This window comes from Eschrichtius robustus, chromosome 5, assembly GCF_028021215.1.
Source record: "Eschrichtius robustus isolate mEscRob2 chromosome 5, mEscRob2.pri, whole genome shotgun sequence".
NCBI lineage: Eukaryota > Metazoa > Chordata > Mammalia > Artiodactyla > Eschrichtiidae > Eschrichtius > Eschrichtius robustus.
In genome coordinates, this window is record NC_090828.1 from 73,700,057 (window position 1) to 73,723,587 (window position 23,531).

General features: G+C 37.4%; 1 protein-coding gene across 1 annotated transcript in view; it reads left to right on the top strand.

The window, feature by feature from the left end:
- The window catches only part of CCDC148 (coiled-coil domain containing 148), a 292,077-nt gene that overhangs the window by 171,278 nt on the left and 97,268 nt on the right, over positions 1-23,531 (top strand). Inside the window, exon 11 of the mRNA XM_068545079.1 lies at positions 18,391-18,531. Coding sequence (XP_068401180.1) covers positions 18,391-18,531 — 141 coding nt within the window. The remainder of the gene's footprint in view (positions 1-18,390; positions 18,532-23,531) is intronic.

Sequence of the window (23,531 nt, forward strand, 5' to 3'; positions counted from 1 at the left end):
TACATTTTGGATTTTATTGTTTCATTCTTTCCCAGTGAAAGAGAAAAAGTGTGTGTGGGGGGGGGGGGCGGTGAGGGGGTGGTGTGCACGATTCTAGGCAAGCTCTCCTTGAACCTTGACTGGATACTCCAGGAAGGTTAATTTCCCAAATGGAACTTGCACTCAGCTGCCCCATCCTCTGCAGTAAGTACGGCACATCCATCCTGGCACAAGCACTACGTGTTGTACTCTCTGGGGCAGGGCTTCTGCAGCTTCATCAGAAGGTGTGAGTCCGCCTTGCCTGGGGAGTTTCATGTCTGATGTATAGTTGAGGCATTACAGAGTTTCTCTTTTTTCTTATCTATGTCAAAGATAAGAATTGCCAAAGAATGGGCAGTAGTTGTACTCTTTTTCTTTTTGAATTTCGTTTAAGGATAATTTATTCCATTCATCCAAAAACTATACTTCACCTTCTATAAACCAGAGGTGTAGAAACGAATTACCAAAGCCTTCTCCTCCATCAAGGAGACCAACTTGCATTTAGGACCCATATATTTGTCTCCATCTCTAGCACATGCTCTGCTTGTCCCTGTGATTGTTCCAAGATCATCGTAAGTCTCAAGTGGAGCTATAGCTCTTTGTACTTTCCCCAGAAATTTCCCCTATAAATCTTATGAAAACCTCTCGGAATGCTATATTTAAGATTGTCAGGTAATGTTCATGTCTCCTCAGAGCTCACTGATAATTGACCCTGCTAGTAACAAGCTGAGCATCAGCCTAGCCTTTTGAATCTGGATAGGAGGAGAGGGAATGGAGAAGAAGAATCAAATAAAACAAAGGATGAATTAATGGAAGTTAACTTACTATAGGGAGTCAAAGAGGATGTAAGATGCCTGAGCTTTCTAACCTGGAGTGTTTAGGGGAATAGAGAAACGAAAAGAACAATTTACTTTTTTTTTTTAGGTAAGAAGTGGGTTTATTTAGAGAGATATACATTCCATAGACAGAATAAGGTCTGTCTCAAAAGGCGAGAGCGGCCCCAGGGCATGGGGACGTCTTGGAAAGTGAGAGGGGCCACGGGAGAAACACACTCCACAGACAGAGTGCGGGCCATCTCAGAAGGCAAGACGAACAATTTACTTCTGTGACAAAATCACTATGTTTGGTTTTAAGGCATGTTGTTTAAATGATAGTTATACCCCTAAATGAAAATAGTCAGCAGACAACATTTTATCTGATTTCAGTATAAGAAAATAGATGTATTGCAAGCTACTTATATACTGGTGAATTATTATCTAAAAGATTTAGAAGAGTACACATAAAACCCTCAGAATAGCTTATTAACTTTAAAAATCTGCATCATTAATTCTGTTAGTTGGTGAAAGTGAAGGTGATGATGATTATGCTGAAACAGGATAGATCCGTTTCACAAAGGCAGGATGTTGTAAATGTTTACAATGCTTGATTATTGTAAACACTAAGCAGTTATTTGTATAATTTTCTCTTAAACATTTTAATCTGAAATCACATCCAACCTGAATTGCTCATTTTTCCCAGGAGCTTTTTCTCTACCGTTCATCTATGAAGCATATAAACTGTGAATGAAATCCAGGATTATCCTCTAAGAGTACACACATGTGGCTTCTGTCTACCAACATGTCAGCTTTTACCTTTTATGAAAATACTAAGGGTGCTTCCACAATAGGAAAAAGAACCCCACACAAAGAGTGCCCATATATGTAATCAACACATATATGTAATGTATACGTGCCAGAATAACTTGTGCCAGAGAGTTGAGTTATACTTGTATTGTCGTCAAGAAAATTGAGAAATCTATCCTTCTGAATAGACTAGATTTTTTTCTGCTTGCTAACAAAAGCTACTGTTGTATGCACAACCAGAAAAGTGATATCTGTTGTCAAACACGATAATAATAATACAAACCTTTACAAGATCCCAAGTTTACCTGTTAATAGTTCCCTCTATGGACATTTCTTAGAGGTAAGCTTTATTGGAGACACTTGAGTATAGCTTTAGTAGCCTAGAGTTATCAGGATCAAGGACTCTGTTCCTCATATAAAATAAAGTAATCCTTTCCTTTGTTATTTGCTTCTGTTCTAAATGACACAAGAGTCACTGTCACTCATGTCCTCTCTCCAGACCTGGTGTGAACCCTTGTACAGAGTAAATCTCCCTCGAGTAAGAGACTACACCTAGGCAAGCCACCTCAGTAGTTTTCCATATCACTCCAATGAGGCTCTGTCACAAAATGTGCAAGTAAAATAAGACAATGCAAATTTACAAATTACTTTAGTGAAGAATAAAAGTTAAATATTAATGTTTAGGGACTTCCCTGGTGGCACAGTGGTTAAGAATCCGCCTGCCATTGTAGGGGACATGGGTTCGAGCCCTGGCATGGGAAGATCCCACATGCCACGGAGTAACTAAGCCCATGCGCCACAACTACTGAGCCTGCGCTCTAGAGCTTGGAGCCACAACTACTGAGCCCGTGTGCCACAACTACTGAAGCCCGCGTGCCACAACTACTCAAGCCCGTGCACCTAGAGCCCGTGCTCTGCAACAAGAGAAGCCACTGCAATGAGAAACCCGCGCACAGCAACGAAGAGCAGCCCCCGCTCGCTGCAACTAGAGAAAGCCTGCGTGCAGCAACAAAGACCCAACGCAGCCAAAAATAAATTAATTAATTTTTAAAAATAGAAAAAATATTTAAAAACTGAAAATAAGTATTAATGTTTAACAAGTTGACATTAATATTTTATTGTTTTCAATAAATTTAAAATACTATCTTAAGGTTCTAATTGAAGAGACATTTAAGTATTAAAAATCCAACAGGGCTTCCCTGGTGGTGCAGTGGTTGAGAATGGGCCTGCCAATGCAGGGGACACGGGTTCGAGCCCTGGTCTGGGAAGATCCCACATGCCGCGGAGCAGCTGGTCCCGTGAGCCACAACTACTGAGCCTGCGCATCTGGAGCCTGTGCTCGGCAACAAGAGAGGCCGCGATAGTGAGAGGCCCGCACACCGCGATGAAGAGTGGCCCCCGCTTGCCGCAACTGGAGAAAGCCCTTGCACAGAAACGAAGATCCAACACAGCCAAAAATAAATAAATTAAATAAATAAATTAAAAAAAAATCTAAAAGAAAAAAAATCCAACAGTTTAGTCATATAACTTTGCAGTCTTATATCTCATGCTAGAAGACATGCCTAAATATAGTACTCACCAAAGAGGAAAAAAAAATGTGTTGTGTCCCTTATGGAGAGTAGCAGCATAAGTTCTGCTTTGTTCTGTTATTGACTTCCCCTTTGAGCTGAGATACTTTCCAAAGGTGACTTAGCCTGTATACCACCTAAGGCAGGAACCAAGATAAGGGCTTGTGTGCAGGTAATTTATTTTGGAAAGTGACCTCAAGGAAGAAAAGTAGGGGCTTTGAAAGAGTCAAACAAGAAAGGAGGGAAAGCCATGCCTAGGATATATTATTTTGCTGATCACCACTGTGGGCAACATAATGTTAGTCTGTGTTCTTTTCTACTGAGGAATCCTGTGAGGCACCATAGAGAAAATGTCTTAGAACTATTCTTCCAAGGAATGGAACTATCTTTCCAAGGGGAGGAGTATGTATTCACCAGCTTCAATTCACCATTGGTCAAGAGTTGTCCATTAGAGTGTAAACTTTCTCGCATTTCTAGGTTTACACATGCATCAGAATGAGAAGGTTTTTACACATATTTCACATGTGGGGTGGGGACAGAGAAGCCATGGGGCAGAAAGTGTGAGATACATCGTGGAAGTGAGGTGAGGTTGAGTTGCTTTCAGGTCCCACCTGTGAGCAGCTGGTTGCCACAACAACAGCTGCAGTCAAAAGGTTGGCCAAGAGGGTATGAGGTGGGACAGAGAGATGTCTGATATAGCAACTAATAAAGAAGAGTGAAGAAAAAATGATTTAGAAGAGGTCAGGCAAACTGAAACCACAATGATAAACTGCTACACTTCTGTTAGAATGGCTTCAACCACTCCTACTCCCCCCTAAAAACTGACTATCCAGAAATCTGACAATATCAAGTTCCAGTGAGAATGTGAAGCAACTGGAACTCTCATACATTACTGATGGAACTGCAGGATGGTACAGCCACTTTGGAAAAATAGTTTGACAATTTCTTATAAAGTTAAACTTACGCTTAACCATATGACTCAGCAATCCTACTGGGTATGTATCCGAATGAAATGAAAACTTACGTTTATACAAAAACCTTCAGCAAATGTTTATGAACAGCTTAATTGTAATCGCCAAAAACTGGAAACAACCCAAATGTCCTAAAACTAGTGGGTGGATAAACAATCTGTGGTGCATCCACGCAACAGAATATTTCCCAACGACCCAAAGGAATCAACTTATATACGTGCAACAACATGGGTGAATCTCAGGTGCATTATGCTAAGTGAAAGAAGCCAAGCCCAAAGACTACTGCTGTATAATCCCTTTTATATAAAACTGGAAAAGGCAAAACTTACAGGGTCAAGAGACAGTAAACAGGCCTGAAGCCACTGCATAATGAGTGAAGGACTGACCAGCCTAGGAGAAGAGGCAGGTTAAAGTATTTTTCAGTTAAAGCTGAAGCTGTTCTACTTATTTGAAAGCAAAATTTAGTTCTTTCAGACATCAGTGAAGATCTTGTTTTCCTTTTATTAATACTTTGTTATCAACTGGGGAAAATGGCACAAGTCTCTTATCTCCTATTTAGTTCTAATACTATTATGTATTTACTAAATAAGCTGTGGGTTGAGAATAGATGTAAAAAGCTGAAATAAGTCTTTGCCCTAAAAGAGGTCCCTTGGCTGATAGAGGAGGCAACTTTAAAATAAATGATTTCAATTTAGTGAGATTAATTTTATAATAATTCTATTAATTCACTTGGATGCATACCAGTAGGACTGGTGAGTCATATGGTTATGTCCTAGAGGTGGTGGTGACACCAAAGATAATTGTCTTATCGTGACTGGATCCAGGAAGGCTTTACAGAGAAAAAGATGCTTGAGCTAAGACTGGAAAAGTGAGTAACAATTTCCTACTAAAACAAGAGTTGGGTCGGGGATCAGGGTATTTCAGAAGTAGGAAAGACTATTCAAAGGCATGGGGAACTAAAACAGCATGGCATGTTTGAAGAATTGCATGTAGTTTGTTATAGGTGCAAGTAGTATGGTTTGGGTACAGGGAGGGTGAAGAAAGAATATTCTTTGATAGATAATGGGGGAAATGATATGTCATGCTAAGAGTTTGAATTCTATCTGGTAGATGAGAAGTTGAAAACTGATAGCTTAAATATGAAATTGGGGCTTCATATATTTGTTTTTAAAAATGTGGGTATATTTTCAACATTAAAATATTAGAAAATGTGCATACAAATCCAGACTTCCAGATTCTCCTGAAAAATTGGAATATCTGGTTACCTGGGCCCTGCATTTCTATGTGGCAACAACTGGTGAGAGTCAAAAGCAACTGCCTTCCTTAGGTGCATTTAGGTGGAGCATGTGCCTGTCCATCTGGGTCCAGTTCCTACTACCACTTGGGTGTCTTACACCCAGCCCCCTTTCCTTGCTTTTGATATTTGCCTGGCCCCAACAGATATTTGAACTTATGCCTCTGCTGGAGACAATGGGGAGCCATTGAAAGGCTTGAGGCAGTGAAGTAATATCAGATTTTTCATTATAAAAGGATTTTTCAGGCATGATGTGGAGGATGGATTGACATGGGATAAATCTGAAAGTGGGGAGTCCAGTTAGGACTAATTCTCTAAGTCTAGGAAAGGATGATGAAAGTTTAACTGAACTTAGTAGCTTTGGGGCTGGAGGTGTCATAAAGGAGTCTAGACGTATTAAGGAGGATTTAGTGACAGAATGGGAAGGGTATTGGAGAGAAAGGAGTCTAGAGTGGCTCTTGGCTTGGGCAACGGGGTGATGATCTATGATGCCATCAACCTGGATAGGGAATACAGGTTCTGAAGGAAGGATAGTGATTCTGTCTTTGAATGTGTTGCTTTTAGAGGGCTGTGGGTTACCCAGTAGGCAGTTGGAAATGTGGATCTAGAGCCATGGAATTGGGAGTTGTGACCACATTCATGGTACTGGAGGCCCAATGGGCTGAGTGAAAAGGAAAGAACCAAAAAGGAAAGCCTGGGAACACCAGGGGTGGGTCCAGCTAGCACATAAAGATGTATAATCAGTGTTATTAATTCTGACATCTTATTAACTCTTAAATATTCTTTTATTCAATTATAGAGACCTTTTCTTATTAATTTCAAAGAATATGTCTCAATTTAAGTGCTAATGGCAATATTATTCAAGGATTAGAGCCTCTCCCTATGTGATCCATGGAATGTGCATGACAAAGGAATCACACATGAGAAACCTGGAATGCCATAACTCATCTGACTCCCATGAAAAGGCAAAACAGTTTTGTTTTTTTTTTTAATTAATTAATTTATTTATTTATTTTTGGCTGTGTTGGGTTTTCGTTTCTGTGCGAGGGCTTTCTCTAGTTGCGGCGAGTGGGGGCCACTCTTCATCGCAGTGCGCGGGCCTCTCACTGTCGCGGCCTCTCTTGTTGCGGAGCACAGGCTCCAGACGCGCAGGCTCAGTAGTTGTGGCTCACGGGCCCAGTTGCTCCGCAGCATGTGGGATCTTCCCAGACCAGGGCTCGAACCCGTGTCCCCTGCATTGGCAGGCAGATTCTCAACCACTGCGCCACCACGGAAGCCCCGGCAAAACAGTTTTAAATCTAAATAATCCCCAAGACGTTTGCACATAATGATGTATAGAATTATTGGTCAGTTACATTAGCTCTGTAATGACAGATAGGATCTTTTTTCTAGCTGGGAGTAAATATCTATACGCAGGAAACTTGCAATAGAACATAGACTTAAAAGACCAAATTTCTAAATCTCCTGGCATAAGTAGCAGTTAGATTCACACCATCATGCTTTATATCTTCTGTTTAATATGTTTTTATGGATTAGGACAGAGTTGTCTCCTTGGCTGAATAGTATATAATTTTTTATAAGGGGTCATAGCTATTCCTTCAAGAAATGTATACAGAATAAGTAATTAGAAGGTTGGGGAAATTGGAGGAACGTATAAATGAGCTGCAGTGGAGTTGTCATTTAGAAGCAAAACTGGTTCAATCTTGAACATAAAACAAACGAATTCAAAATAATGCAGATTGTTCTAGTTTTTTATCTGCTCAGAACATTCATTTCAGAGGTTTACCAAGACTTTATGGAAAAGAATAAGATTTCCCATCTCCACGAACATATTGTAATATCAGTATAGCATCCTGCCTCTTTCTTAGTATCTATTTGGAAAAAGTTCAAGGTGACAGGATTTATCATCTTGTGCATGCTCAGGGAATTGATGTCTGTAACTTCCGTTGGCATTTTTGGGGATCATCTGGGTGAGCCCCCTTTGCATGCATATAATGGTTCCTTAATTTTTTATCTTACCTTTTATCTTCCCCTCCTCCCTTTTTTCCTATTGCTTTTATTTTTCCCCTAAGAAGATATTGCTTATTTTTTCTGATATGTTCTGACTGTTCTTTCTGCAGGAAGGCATTCAGGCAATACGCATAAATCAATATGCACTATATCTAGTTTGAAATATTTATTGCTGAATAACACACTAAGTGAAGGGGGGTTTTGCTGATGATAATGGAAGTCACTTTATGATTATTCCCAGTTAATCTTCTTGTGATCTCCACTTCTCTTCTTGGCCCCCCTTTATAAGTAAGATGTAATGAGTTTGTGTGAAGAGATTAAAAGTATTGCCAAGTTCTTTAAATTATCTGTTGTTGATTCTGTGCTGTATCTAGAAAGAACTGTGTTGATAAGTAAGAAAAGTATTCTCATTGATGGCTTCCTATTTGGGTCCTATGAGTTAGGAAATCCATAAACTGTAATCACTTTTTATCACACTCTATAATCACTTTCCTTAATTTTTGTTCTCAGCAGTGGTCTCCACTTCATAGCTCCAAAATTATCTTATTCTCATAAAAACAAAGTCTATTCCAGTGGTTACTGATCTATGAGCATTTCTCTTGAGGTTTTTATTCATTAAAATAATAACTCTAAGGGAAAAATATCAGAGCTTTGAGGTGTATGGTTATGCTAGTATAAACCAGTGAATTTAAAAATAGTTTACTAATACTTATTTACATTATATAATACATATCTCCCTCTTTCTCCCTATAGACAGCATACCATCCTAATTATAGGAAAGGATTCTAGATAAGTCATCCTCCTTTCTGTAATCTATTTCACTTGCATTAATTAGGCAAATGCCTTGTTAGGCAAATGTGCTAAATATTTTATTTGTATTTTATTTTTAACCATAGCCCAAGATAAGAAAGCTCAAATTGCAGAATCAAAAGTGTAGTCATATCTGGGGTTGGTGGCTTTGTGGAAAATCCCTGATACTGAAATTAAATTTAGGGCTCAGCAGAAAGTTGTCTCAACTTTCTTGCAAGATGTTTGTTAGATCACAGGTGTCTTTAATACTGACCTTTACAGAGTACCTTCTATGAATTTAGCATTGTAGTTGATTTTGTAGATTACAAAAATTGTCTAAACTTTGACCTCAGAATATAAGAAGCATATAATCTAGTTGGGAACTGGGATATGTATGTGAAATGGCTAATTAACAAAACCTTTTTTTTTCTTTTTTAAAATCTGAGATATAATTGACATAATTTTGTTAATTTTAGGCATACAGTATAGTGATTTGAAATATGTATATATTGCATGAAATGATTATTCACAATAAGTTTAGGTAACATTCACCACCACATGTAATTACTATTTTTTTCTCTTGTGATGAGAACTCTTAAGATTTACCCTCTCAGCAGTTTTCAAATATACAATACAGTATTGTTAACTATAGTCATTATGCTGTACATTATATCCCTAGGACTTATAACTGGAATTTTGTACCTTTTGACCCCCTTCACCCATTTTGACACTCCCCACCCCCTGCCACTGTCTCTGGCAACCACCAATCTGTTCTCTGTATCTAAAAGTTTATTTTTTGGTTTGTTTTTTGTTTTAGATTCCACATGTAAGTGAGATCATACAGTATTTGTCTTTCTCTGTCTGACTTATTTCACTTAGCATAATGCCCTCAAGGTCTATCTGTGTTGTTGGAAATGGCAGGGTTTCCTTCTTTTTTATGGCTGAATAATATTCCATTGTATTTGTGTACCACATTTTCTTTATCCATTCATCTGTCAATGGACACTTGGGTTGTTTCCATGTCTCAGCTATTTTAAATAATGCTGCAATAAAGTTGGGGGTATAGATATCTTTTCAAGATAGTGATTTCATTTCCTTTGGGTAAATACCCAGAAGTGGAATTGCTGGATTGTATGAAAGTTCTATTTTTAATCTTTTGGGAACCTCCATACTGTTTTCCGTAGTGGCTGCACCAATTTACATTCCCACCAACAGTGTACAAGGGTTCCCTTTTCTCCACGTCCTCTCCAACACTCATTAATTCTTATCTTTTTGATGAGAGCCATTCTTACTCATTCAACCAAGAAATATTCATTAAGCACCTACTTTGGGTGAGGCACTGTTCCAGGAGTGGGGTTAGAAAGTAAAAAAGGCCAAGTCTCTGCTGTCATGGAGTTTAAAGTATAGTGAGAAACAATGATAAGAAAATAAATCAACTGATCAATAATATAATATTTTCCAGTTTTATTGAGAAATAATTGACATACCTCACTGTATAAGTTTAAGGTGTACAGCATGATGGTTTGATTTACATTTATTGGAAATGATGACCACAATAGGTTTAGCTGTCCATCATCTCATATAGATACAAGAGAAAGAAAAAAATTATCCTTTTGTTGAGAAATCTTAGGGTAATAATATAATTTTATATAGTGATAAGTGGAATGAAGATAAAAGCAAAGTAGTTAAAGAGTGCTTGGATGTCATCTGTTTTTAGACACTATCAAGGATGCATATCAGAGATTGGATTGACAAATGGTGGAGAAGTCATTAGGAAGGGGCCCTGAATGACCTTGAAGGACAGATGAGCAGGAGTGAGGGCTTCTTGGGTAAAGGCCAGTGACAGAGATAAACATGGGTGTGTAGCAGTAGGGAAGAGAGGAAGAGACAGAGGAGGAAGAGGAAGGTCTGGCCTATTTGCTCTGGGGAATAATAGGAAATAAAGTCATATGCGTGAGGTCAAGTTCACATATGCCTTAAAAGAGTGAGTCCTCCTTTGAATAAGGTGATGTCCAAATAAATAAATGGCCATAGGAGCCACTTGAAATGGTGGCAAATGCAAAGCCACTGCTATTAGAATCATGTGTAAGGGAGCAAAAATATGTGAAAATCCAATAGACAAATATCTACTGAATGGGTTGAATCAAAATGACACTGAAGTCAGGAAAGTCAGCTAGAAAGCAATTGCAGCAATCCAGGAATATAGTAAACATTTGTGTAGCATTTATGCTTTTTTATCTCATTTATTCACCCATTCAAACATATTTATTGAGCATCTATTAGGTGTCAGGTGGTGTGTAAGGCACTGGAGATACCATGGTGAGCCAATCAGATATGGTCCCTTCTTCATGGAGATCACAGTCTAGTGGGGTAACAGACACTGGTAATGTAATCACAGGACTGAATGTCTGATTTCAAACTGTGATAAGTACATTGAAGAAAAAGTAAACAATGTTATGGGAGCATGCAGCTAGAGGGCTTTATCTCCTATAGGGTGGGTGGGTAAGGCTTCCCTGACAGACAATGGAGCTGAAATCTGGGACTAAGTATTGATTAGGAAAATGTGTGGATGAGGCAAAGAGGAGGGGAGGAGCATTCCAAGCAAAGGAAATGGCATGTTCAACATCCACGTAGCTGGAGGAAATGTGGCTTGTTTAGGGGCTGGATGATGGCCAGGGCTCCTGGAGCAAGAGGGTGAGTCTGTGATTGGTATGAGGTTAGGAGTTGGGGCTGCAGACATAGGCAGGGCCAAACCCTAGAGGTCTTGTAGTCCATAGTTTGGAGTTCAGACTTCACCCCAAGAATGCTAAAAACCATTGAAAGTGTAGGAAGTGAGATAGGGGTGTGGGCAGGGAATGAAACCAGAGTGGATGCAGGATATATCCGGGTAGCACTAGGGTGGGAGCCCTGAAGATAGAATCGAATGTGGGTCCAAGTGATAGTCGGATGCACAGTCTACAGGACTTGGTAATGGATTATATGTGGAGTGTCAGGGACAGACAGTGTCAGGATGATTCCTGAGTTTCTGGCTTGTGCAAATTGATGGTATTTGCACAGCAATCCTGTAAGGTGTGTGTCATTGTTATCCCATTTTACATTATTCAGAAGTTACAGGTGGTTAAACAATGTACCCCAGGGAATAACATTAATAAGTCACAGGGGTAATAGGACTCAAGGTTTCTGACTTTAAAACCTGGGTTCTCTCATCATGCTTCTGGGTTGATTGTATTATAGAAGGAATAAGGACTGTGGCTTAATGATGGCAACACAGTAGCTTTGGTCTTTATATCAGAGAGCCATAGAATCTCAGCATTGGAAGCGATTATAGAGAACATCCTGCTGTGTTTTTCAAGCTTCTTTCACTGTGACCTACAGTGAGAAATGTATTTTACATCACAAATGAATACACAACACACACACAGATACATACACATAATGGAAATTAAAATTTCTTGAAACAGCATTACTGTAATGACATGAGATGCTCTCTGATATTTTCTTCCATAAAGAAATGCTAGTTCCCATCCATAAAATTTATTTCATTATCCACTAGTGTGTTGTAACCCTTTGTTTGAAAAACCAATTTAGTTTTCCTTTTTCAAAGAGGATTTGAGGCCCAGAAATGGGAAATGGTTTCCCTAGATCTCATAGCCAGCAGGCAAGTGATTTCCTGACTGTTAGCCCCATTTTCTGTCTCCATTATACAATCTGGCTTTGTCAGCTTCGTAAATAAAATAGACTGATAGGTTTGTAACTTTTGTCCCTTAGGAAAAAATATATGTTGATAGTTTTCCACTTATTAACATTTAGTTTGTTTCTTCCTCTGCAAGTCTTGTTTTACACTAAGGTTAAGACCGTCTGGGACCCAATTAAATGAAACTTTGCAAGATTTTATTTGAAAAGAAAAGGACATGAAACAGTCAAGATAATAGTGCATAATCATTGAGATTCTGTAAACGACTGATAAAAAGTCACAGAAAATGGAAAGTAGTTATCAAAGAGAGGTGATAAAAAATGCACTTATGAAGTCACCCAAGAAACCAAAGGACAATTGTGAAACCAAGAGGAAAAGCCAAATCTTTCTGCTAAGCAAAAATGCTAAGAAGAGTATAGAAAGCTTTAATAATATATGCGAAATCACAGGTACTGTATTTCATGAGTGGAGTTTAAACATAAATGGAACACATAAGATAAAAAAGCTTAGTTAAGTAATATTGAAAAATGGTGGGACATGTGGAAAATTTAATGGAACTATCACACTGTTGAAGATTTAATAAAATGAAAATTTGAAGTTTATTCAGCTGAACTGAATTTAGAAGCTTATAGAAACATTTAAGGAGAAGACAGAAAAGGATTTGCTTGACACTTTTTTGGACACGTCCTCTAACATTGCTAGAAATAGGAATTCATTGTTGAAAATCCTGACAAGGTTTTCTGGATATTTTCCCTGAGGCAATCAGAGGTAGAGCTTGGGAATCCTGGAAACAGCTATGACCAGGAAAGCAAGGATCCGTCATCACAGGGTGGAAGAGTCAGAAAATGGTAGCATGTCTGGGGAGGGTACCTTTCTTTCCAAAGACCAATCCAGTGGGGAGAAAGGGAAATACTGTCAATCTAACTCACAGGCATAGTCTCAGAGCCTTTTCCATGCATTTACCAACAAGTATTTCTTGAACCCTTACTAAGTACCAGATGCCATGCAAGGCTCCGGAGAGAGCCCATGAATAAAACAAATCTGGTCCCTGTCCTTAAGAAGTTTGTAGCCAGGTGTGAGATATAGGCAAATCCAAATGGTTCCATGCTGATGTGTGCTGTAATACTGGAAAGGGGCAAGTTGCTAGGGAAGTAGGGAAGTAGGAAAGTAGGGAAGAGGCAGCTAACCTGGACATGGTAAGTTAGGGAAGGCTTCCTGGAGCAAATGATGACTAAGCTTAGGGTTGAGTAGGATAAGGAGAAGTTAGCCAGATGAAGCATGAAGAAGATAGCTTGCTTGTTTCAAAGATTACTTCACGCCATGTGCTTAATGCCTTTATAAAGCATAGGCCCGGCACACAATAAGCCCTCATATATGGCAGTTTTTAATATTTTATAATCATCAGTTACAGGCACTGGTCAATGGTACTTTTCCCATATAAAACAACACACATGATACAATCGTCCATAAATAATGACAGGTAGAATTCACAATTAATGTTTAATTGTCTGTTATTATTTAACAGCCTTATAAAACACTGACATTCCTCATTGCAATTCATTTTGCTTGAAGAAGACAATTGCGGAGCATGCCATACTGTGGTCTCTCTATATAAGGAAAATATAAAATAGAATCAGAATATTAGGACATAAAGGAAGTATAGCACTCACCTGATCCAGTCCTCCCCTTTAACATGCGAGAAAACTAGGTTAGCCATTTGCTCCAAGTAACATTGTTGTCGGTTAGTGGCAGAGAGAAGACAAAAAAGCTGGTATTCTGACCAGCAGTTCAATACTCATTTCCTTTATACTGCATCACCACTTAGAGTTATTTTCAAAGCTTTCAATTTTGATGTAAAATTGTGTCAATATTGTTGCCTTGATGTTAATTTCCACTATTGCCTTTGAAGTTTTCATGGGCTTCATTTTGTGTTTTTCTAGTACTTTGTTCACCCTGAAAATATGTATGTTAATTAATTTCCCTTGAACCATTTAACTTTTACATTAAGAGCAAGGGATACATATAATACTACTAACCATTTTCATTTTAAATCCTTAATTTATTATTTGCAACAGATGAACATATTTTAATTTATTATTTGCAACAGATGAACATATTTTAAACTTCATTTGTTCTCTGTTAGGTTAAGGTTTCATTCAAAGACTGTATTAACTAAAGAACTGGGAAAATGTCCTGTAGTTAGTAATCTAAATAATGCTTTCCTTATAATGCGCTCCTGACTGCCACTGTGGTAATGTTCTTTCGTGGCTGCTAAACTTGCATTTGTTTCATGATTTATGGTGTGTGGCCCATTTAAAAAACTACCATAATCTTATCTTTTCTGGAGAACAGGAGAAACATCATTTAGACTTGCAAATGACAAGGAGGGCAATTGGGTAAATTGGTGGATAAACTGGGTTACCTGAGTTTTATTGGTCTGGTTATTTTCTTGCTATACTTACCTTTGGAAACAGAAATCTTGACCAGTTATAAGTATTTGCTTATATTTGGCTTCATAAATCATATGACATCACATGTGCAAAGGTCATTCAATGATAATTCCCATAAATTAGTCTTAAGTCAAAAGGTGACAAGACTAGTTCCAAAACACAAACCTCTTTCTACTGAAATTTATAGAAGTAGTCTCAGTATTCGGAAAGGATGAATGTATGCTATTTTTCTTTACGTTAGTTCACTGCATCTCTGGTCTCATTGTCTGAGAACCTTGAGACTACAGTGTTTTATTATACAAATCTCTTTGGACATACATTATATTTTATGGTTTATTTTGTTTTTTTACAAAAATTTTAATATGGAAAAATGTAAAAACATACAAAATCTATCATCACTCAACTTCAGCAATTATCAGCTTATCAATCAAATACCCTTACATACTCTCCCATGCCCACTGGATAATAGTTAGCAAATCCCCAAATATCATATCATTTCATGTGTATTTCAGTATATATCTCTAAAATTAAAGACTCTTTAAAAAAAATAACCGTACTATGATCATACCTAAAAACTTTAACAATTTCCATAGTAGTATCAACTAACTAGTCAATATTGAAATATCTCTAATTGTTTCAAAATTCTTTTACATTTGGTTTATTCAAATCAGAAACCAAATATTGTCCACATATTGCATTTGGCTGATAATGTTTCTTAAATCTCTTTTAACTCATATTTTCCCTTCCTTCTTTTTTCCTTGTAATTTGTTAAATCCTTGAAAGTTTTTCAAATTTCAGTTTTGCTGATTGTATTCCCATAGTGTTCTTTAATGTGTTTTTCCATTGACTGAATTTTCTGTAAACTGATAGATAGGTCTAGAGATTTGATCATATTCATTTTCATATTTTGGCAAGAATGGTTCAGGAGAATGTTGTATACTTATACCAGGATGCCAAAATGACTGCTTGTTTCTCTGTGATGTTAAAATTATTCAGCGTTTTCAACAGTTGTCAGCCTGATCCATCCATTATAACGTTTCCTATCAGCTGTCAAAATGAAGTTTTTAGTAGCAATTGATGATCATGAACGAGGATCCATTATTTCATTATGTGTTGCAATATGGTATATTCTCATGCTATCATTTCTTTTTTATTTATTTGGTTCCATTTTAAAATGTTATTTTGGTAAATTAAATAGGTACTAATTGAGCACCTATGATGTGCTAGCACTCTGCTAGACAGTATAAGGGGAAAACAAAATACATATATATCATGGACTCTGCTCTAAATGAAAATAGAAACATTATGCTCAAAATGATTAGAGAACAGTTATCATATGGTAAGTGAAATAAAAGAGAGATGAGTGTGGGTTGGAGAATGTTTCATGGAAAATGTGAGATACGTGCTGGACCAAGAAGCACTTTATGAAATAGGGGGGAACAGAGGGCATTTCAGGTGGGGGAATAGTTTGGGTCACGCCATGAGGCTAAGAACAAGAATGGTGGTATAAGGAAAGGCACAGGAAAAAACCTACCTAGAGATTACACATTAGCTAGGTTAAAGTAGGGCATTGGTTGGAAGTGAGAAAGCTAAATTATTTAGGTCATATTTGAAGAAATTGACATCACCCCATGAGCTTTCTGGTATTGTTCTAAATACATTTGGCACATAGACTTTGGGTGGACTAGGAAATTACAGCAAAGTGGCTTAGGGAAATTCAATAGTCTAGAAGTTGATTTGTTATAAATAAAAGCTCATCTGAGCTTAAGAAATATAAGATTGTTCAAGTAAGAGGTAAAATGTAAAGAATTAGTCATGTTGATAGACGTACATAGTAATAAAAATGGAAACTACAGAGATACTTGTGGTTTCACAGAACAAACAAGATTGTTTGAAAGAAGAGGCAGATGCACAGGGCTTGGTGTGAAGTTATGGCAAAGTTAAAGAAGTTGAGTTTAATTTTGGAAATGTTGTGTTTTGGGTGCACATACATACAGCAAAGTCTTTAAGCATTTGTTAGGATGGGATTGCAGACAGAAATACAGAGTTGATATTGTACATTTTAGAGTCAGACCAACAGAAGTGATAGGTTAACTCATAGGAGAGGATGAGCATATCAGATAACGAACAGAGAGAGGCTGAGGTTGAGAAAGGATAGCTATACAGTTGGGGGTATAGGGTAGACACAGGAAGCAGGAAGAAGAGAAGAAGGTAGTATTCATTGGTGGAGGGGAGAACAGTGTTATAGCCGATGAAGGAAAGAGTTTCAAACATGAAGAGATGGTTGACAGGGTTAAGTACCAACCATGAGGTTAATGAAAGAGGGACCGAAAACTATCCTTTAGGTATTCAGGAGAGTGATCCCTGGCAACACTTGACAGGACACTTCATTTTGATATAGCATGTTGCAGATGGAAGGTGGGTACAGAAAGGAATAGTTGGGAAGTAGGAGGTCAGGACAGAAGGCATAGATGATTTTATTCTAGGAACAGGGTTCAAAACAAGAAGATAAATACGGCCAAGATAAGCAGTAGATGGGGAAACCTAAGTGTGCTTGAAAATCAAGGGTCTGAATTTCCTTGGTTATTTTGATAAATAGAGCAAAATATATTTTTAGAAAATAAACTTTGAATAATGAAAGTGCAAAAAGAGCTTAACTATTTAGTCATTTTAGCTCATCATATTTCTATGATATTTTATTTATTCACTTTTCACTTTATATATTACCATAATGAGTCATGCTTATATCAAATATGTAAGGCAAAGAGGTATTAAACTGAGAATGCTAGTTTCTTCCTTTTCCAAAAAAAATTTCTGCATACCTCTCCATCTCCCTCCTCTCTGCTTCGTTAGCTACGTGTGTACATGGAACATGTGTTTGTTTTTATTTTGTTAGTTTCATTGGTTTACTGCTTACAAAGATAATACATGTTTATTGTAAAAATGTCACTTGGCATAGAAAGGCTTAAGAATAAATTTTTTAAATTCCATGAAATGCTACTATTCAGAGATAACCAATATTATTGTTTTGGTAAACCTCCTTCCAAATCTCTTTCTATGTGTAGATACATAGATGATAATTTATATTAATGAGATCATACTATAAATGTGGCTTTGCACCTGCTTTTTTGCATCTAATAATATGTTGTGGATATTTTCTATGTTGATGAATATGGAAATATAGATCCTTTTTCAATGGCAGTCATTGTATGACGATACCATAATTCATTTAAGCTATTTCTTGTTGCCAGACACTTAGACTCTTTCCAGTTTTTCTGTTTAAGCAGAACTGCAGTGAATATTCCTCATGGGTACATTTTTGTGCACTTGTCCAGTTGATTGTCTTCTTTGAATAACTTCCCCAAAGTGGGGTTGTGGGTCAAAGATTATGCATGTTTTCTATTGTGATATGTATTTACATATTGCCTGGTGTCCTCTAGAAGTGCTGTGCCAATTATACTTCTACCAATAACACCTGTCAGTACCCAGAAAGTTCTTTTAAATGTCTTAACATTTTTTTCATCTTCATTCAGGCTCATTTTATTCACTTACAAAAATCAGGATGAAATATATCAGTAATTCTTAAAAGTTTTAGGATATTAGGACCATTTGAAAACTGTTGACCAGAAACTGGAACTGTTGTTCCAGAAAATCACAGCTGTGCAAAAACACAAAACTTTTACATAATACTTATGAGAATTCACAGATCCTTTGAAGTCAATTCACAGACTCTTTAGGATTTCATTCCATGAATCCAAGTGAAGAATCTCTGAATGAGGTGATTTGAAAGTTGCTTTCTCCTTTTCATACTAACACACACACACCTTACACATACATCACACACTCATGTGCACACAGAATTTTAATGTGTACTTGGAAAATCTTTGACATCTGCTTGATTCAGAACCTAGTCTCCTTGTGATCTGTGAAATCACTTGAGTGTGTATAGTTATTGGAATGAATTTCTATTTCAGGTTCTTCAGTGGCGAGCCCACCAGGAAGAGGTAGCAAGAGTGGAAATGGAAATTTCTGCCAGAAGAAGAGAAAAGGAAGAGGAGAAAGAGAAACTGTGGAAGAAGAAGGAATTGTTACAAAGAAAAGAGAAGAAAAAAAAAGTATTTATACTGTTGCTGTGAATGTGTGAATGAATGTTTAATTGCCTGATTGAGATTTGATTGACCTTGGTGTTTGGCATGGAATCCTCATAAGCAGTTCTTAGAAAGATTCATAAGGTTCTAGTGGAGTCTTGCTTAAATATATTTGAGCTTCAAAGACATGGAGGAGAACCCACTTTATTGACCTTCACAAGCACAGGTACGTGTGATTAGAAGAGATGCTGCAGATAAAGAAAAGATAGGGTTTGTGATTGTTGTTAAATCGTGTACTAAGTAGGAACATGGCAAAACCAGAGGTACTGGGATACCATTTTGGTTGACTGCAGTACAGCAAATGACTATCAAAAGATGTCCTTATTGGGAAAATACATTATACTGGGGTCAGTACAATTCATAGAATACCAAAAGGCCCTTTAAAGAATTTACTTCTTGGTTTATTATGTGTTAGATTGTTTGGTTTTTCATATTGATACAAATTCATCATCCTACTTTTGAACGAACATTTGTTTCCCAATCTTCAAAATATTAATCAAAACACTTATTTTTTTTAATTTTTAATTTTTTTTTTTTGGCTGTGCCATGCAGCTTGTGGGATCTTAGTTCCCCAACCAGGGGTTGAACCCATGCCCTCTGCAGTGGAAGCCCGGAGTCCTAACCACTGGACCGCCAGGGAATTCCCCAAAACACATATTAACAGCTTTAAAATGATTTCTGACAACCTGTGGAAAGTAAAACACATTCAGAGGAGATTTTTTAAAAATACATGGGATATTTGTTTAGGTATTTTGTTTTTCCGCACCACAAAAGTGATAGAATTTACAGTAAAAAATTTTTTTCTTTAAGATTTTATGACTTCTGTGGAAATGATTCACAAAAGGCAATTTATGATCAACTCCATAACATAATGAAAGGAATTTCCATTAACCTGTACACCTGTATTGGCTTGATCTGCATGATATGTAAAATGTTTTCTTTTGGAGTTGCTTAAAGTGCTAGGAATGACTAATTCATGGTCCTTGATGAGTAAATTTTTGCTTTTTGTGAACACAATTGTTACTTTACATGGTCAACCAGGTTTATGAAGCTCTTGTCTAGAAGTTTTTCCTTTAAAATTAAACATGAGGGGAAAAAAAGGCACTATGGTTTTTTAGCTAAAAGTCAGATTTCTGCATTTTATACTTCAGTTGCCATTATTATTGCTTGTTTTGTGCTCTTATATCAGCAAATTGGTGTAGAGTCAGCATGTGTAAAAAACAACACGTAGAGAAGTTATATGATTTTTGACAAAGTAAGCTGCAAAGAAGACGTAATTTACAGTCTAATTTCTAAGGAAGTTGGGTGGTTTCATCAAGTCCCCATCAAGAGAGAAACTCATAAATATCAATCATGTTTCAAATAACATAGGTGAACTATACACGTCTCTGTGGGAAAACTTAACAATTATTAACTGTTATGAAACTACATATCCTTAGAGATTTGTCATCTACCTGGGCCCCTTTCATAGCCCTTCCTCTCTATGAATTAGTATAATCATGAAAAGTAACGTATTTTTAAGCATTTGTTTGCATGTAGTGTCATTTTAAGTGCCATATAAAGAGATTTAGATACAGTTCCGCTTTCTGGGAACTTACAAAGACAGTGAAAGAATACACAAATTAGTAACTCAAGTATTGAGAATTGAAGTAAGTGCATTTCATTGTTAAATTAAATTTGAGTTGGGGAATTGGCATGGTTACACAGGAATGGATAGACAGACTGCTTGCTGTTTTCTCTTCAGTCTCTTAGATTTCTGGAAATGAGAGAAAGGTGTTTTGAAAGATGAGAGAGAGGCCTTCATTAGCTTGCAGATAAGCTATTGACATTCGGCTTGAAATTTGGCCTGACACCAAAACAACAACAACAAAACAAACAGTGATGGAAGGAATAATTAAGCTCTAAGCCAAATTCATGGTCAGTCTCTTGAAAGTGTATGGGCCCCAGGCATATATTTTATTTTATTTATTTTCTTTTAAAAATTATTTCTTACATTTAGAAAAAAAGTTTAAAATACAGAGATTGATGTAATAAATACATTAGTACTCATCACCTAGCATTGAAACTGTTGACATTTTTCATTCTGTTTCAGGTTTATTTTATTTTATAGATAAAGTTGAAGTCTTCTTTTGAGGACTTAACTCAGTACCATTTGCCTTCTTACCACACCAAAGGCAATCTCCATCATGAATTTTATTGCTATCTTTCAGGCTATCTATTGCTTTTAACATATTTTAATATGTATTTCATTTCTCTTACTTCTCTCATGAATATTATCACACTATTATTCTGCAGCATGTACTTCTTCATTTACCCTTACATTTTGAGATACAGCCATGTTAATACACAGAGAGCTAGTTTATTCTTTTAATGGCTATATAGTGTTCCACTGTAGAACTAGGATACCATTTATCCCTTCTTTTAGTGGATGACATTTAAGTTTCTTAAGTTCTGTTCTTGAAAGTGTGCTGCAGCAGCCGCTTCATACATATTGACCAGGGCATGTATGCACAGCTTTCTCTAGGGTGTACCTGGGGTGGGAATCACTATGTTGCAGGATTTGTATGTTTTCAACTTTATAAGACTTTTTTTTTTGACTTTATAAGACATTAAAACTATTCTTTTTGACTTTTGCCAATATGCTAAATGGGAACAGTATCTCAATGTTTTAAATTGGATTCTCCTGGTCACTTGTGAGATTGGAAATCTCATGTTTATTGGGCAGTTTTCTTCCTCTCTGAATTGCTTATTCATGCTTCTTGTCCATTGTCTATTTTTTCTTTATTTAATCTATAGATGTTCTTTATAAATTCTGAATATTATTTCTTTTTATCAGTTACCTGAGTTGCAAATATTTTCTTTCATTGGTCATTTACCTTTAAATTTGCCTCAGTGTCTGTAGTTCCACAGAAATTTCAAATGATCAAATAATCAAAGTTCTTAAACTTTTTCTTTGTGAATTGTGCTTTCCTTTATGAACTATGACCTGGTAGTGAGAACATCTCTACAGAGAGCTTTTATGTTTGCCTCTCCTAAGGGCCCTATGCATTTTACTGGCCCAGGACCAGTTTGTATATTAACTTTGAGACTTGGGACCCATGCTGTGAGCTGGGAGTGGGTGCTGACTTAGCACTCATGCACAGCACTTGGGTTCTGCACTTGACCCTTTTCTTCCTCTGGTCCCAAGCAGAAAGTTAGCTCCTTTGTCACTCTCCTGGGGAGTGGTCACGGTGTAGCTAGTTTCCCTTGTGTGTATGGACAAGTCCTACATGACTTCTTGCTCTTCGTAGGTAGCTTGGTTCCTGCACCCATGTGCACAGGTCCCACAACTAACACTGAAGGCCTGGCCACCAGCTCCTCAGACGTATCTCAGGTCCAGTTCTCCCCAAGAGTCACTTGGCTTTGGCTCCTTCTCACTACTCTGACTTTGAGTTCCATCTTTATTTTCAGCACTGGGGCACTGGGCGTGTGTGTGTAGTTGTGGTATAGTTTGTCCAAAATTTCTGTGTTTAAAGTGGGAAAAAAGATTTCTATGTCAACTCAGACATACTGACCAAAGTTCTGACTACCTTTATATATACTAACTGCAAATCTAGATTCCCTTTGTTTTAACTGTTTTACGTGTTGGAGACAAATTTTAGTTCTTCAGTGCTTAATAGAAGCTTGGCAGAAAACCCCCTACAGGCAGCCTCCCCCTGACTTGAGACTGGTTGCTTTATTACCTGGTGTTCTGTCTCTCCCCATCTACTGTTTCACTTGCCTGTCTCTTCTCGTAAGAGAGCAGCAACAGAGGTAGAGAAACTATGCCATGTGTAAAACCCCACATTAGGATTTCTGAACAAGAGATCAGCTTTATCCTAATTCTTCTTCCCAGTAATCTGTCTTTTAGGAAATAATATTTTCTTTTTGCGGGAATAACATAATTTGTATCCAGTGGCAAAGTTTATCCTGGTAGGTGCCCAGCTCCTTGCAAATGCACATTTATTAGATCACTTTTTTCTTTTGTGCTTTAAAACTCTAGTTGAACATAACATTCACAGTTTTCATAGTTTTATCTCAAGACTCAAGGAAAGTTTTGATTCATAAGCTGTTAGGTGACAATGGTAATATTTCAGAAGCATCTCTCCACTTTTGCAATTGTCATGGTAAAATCAAGAGATGATGCCTTTCCATAAACTATCCCTAGGAGCTATTGTAAGAAACAAGATTACCATGCTAGATGAACCTCAAAATGCCTGATATGTAATATTGGTCCCAGAACCACCCTTTTACTATATGTGGCTCTTTGGATGGCTTGAATAACAAAAAAAATTGCTCTGCATCACAGCATTTTAGGAGGTTTTGTTGCTGCATGATGCTTGGCATTCTATGGGATCCAAGGCGAGGATATTTTCAGCCTTGCTCCCAAAATGGAGATTTTAAGCAAGGCTCACAGAAAAAGGAGACATATCCCTTCCTTGATTTATCGTGTCACAGTTCCCTCCCAATTTTCACCAACTCTGAATCCAGCATTGAAACCACTCATATTGCACAACTGAGGGGTGGGGAACATAGTCAGAAAAGTCATAATAACTCCACCAGCCATGTGACCTTCATCCTTACCTCAGAGATGTTTCTGGGGAGCCTCAAGTGACATTGCACCGGTAAATACCAATAGACCCAGTCTTCAGTAGAACCTTGGCACTTGGGTGCTTCCCCTTGTCCTCAGGTGACCTGGCAGACACTCAGAATTATATTCATCTGACAGATAACCAGGGAAGAGAGGAAAGAATCTAAAACAAAAGAGGGTAGGCTATCTTAATCAGAATGCAGGCGGAAGGGGTGGAACAGTACTACTTCTCAGAAGATTCAAGAAACTCTGTGCTTAGGAGGGAATCCAGAGTACATTCAGATCAAAGCCATTCTCTCGATGTGGGGATTTATCGGTTCTTATGAGAGTAATTCATCATGATATTATGAAATCTCTT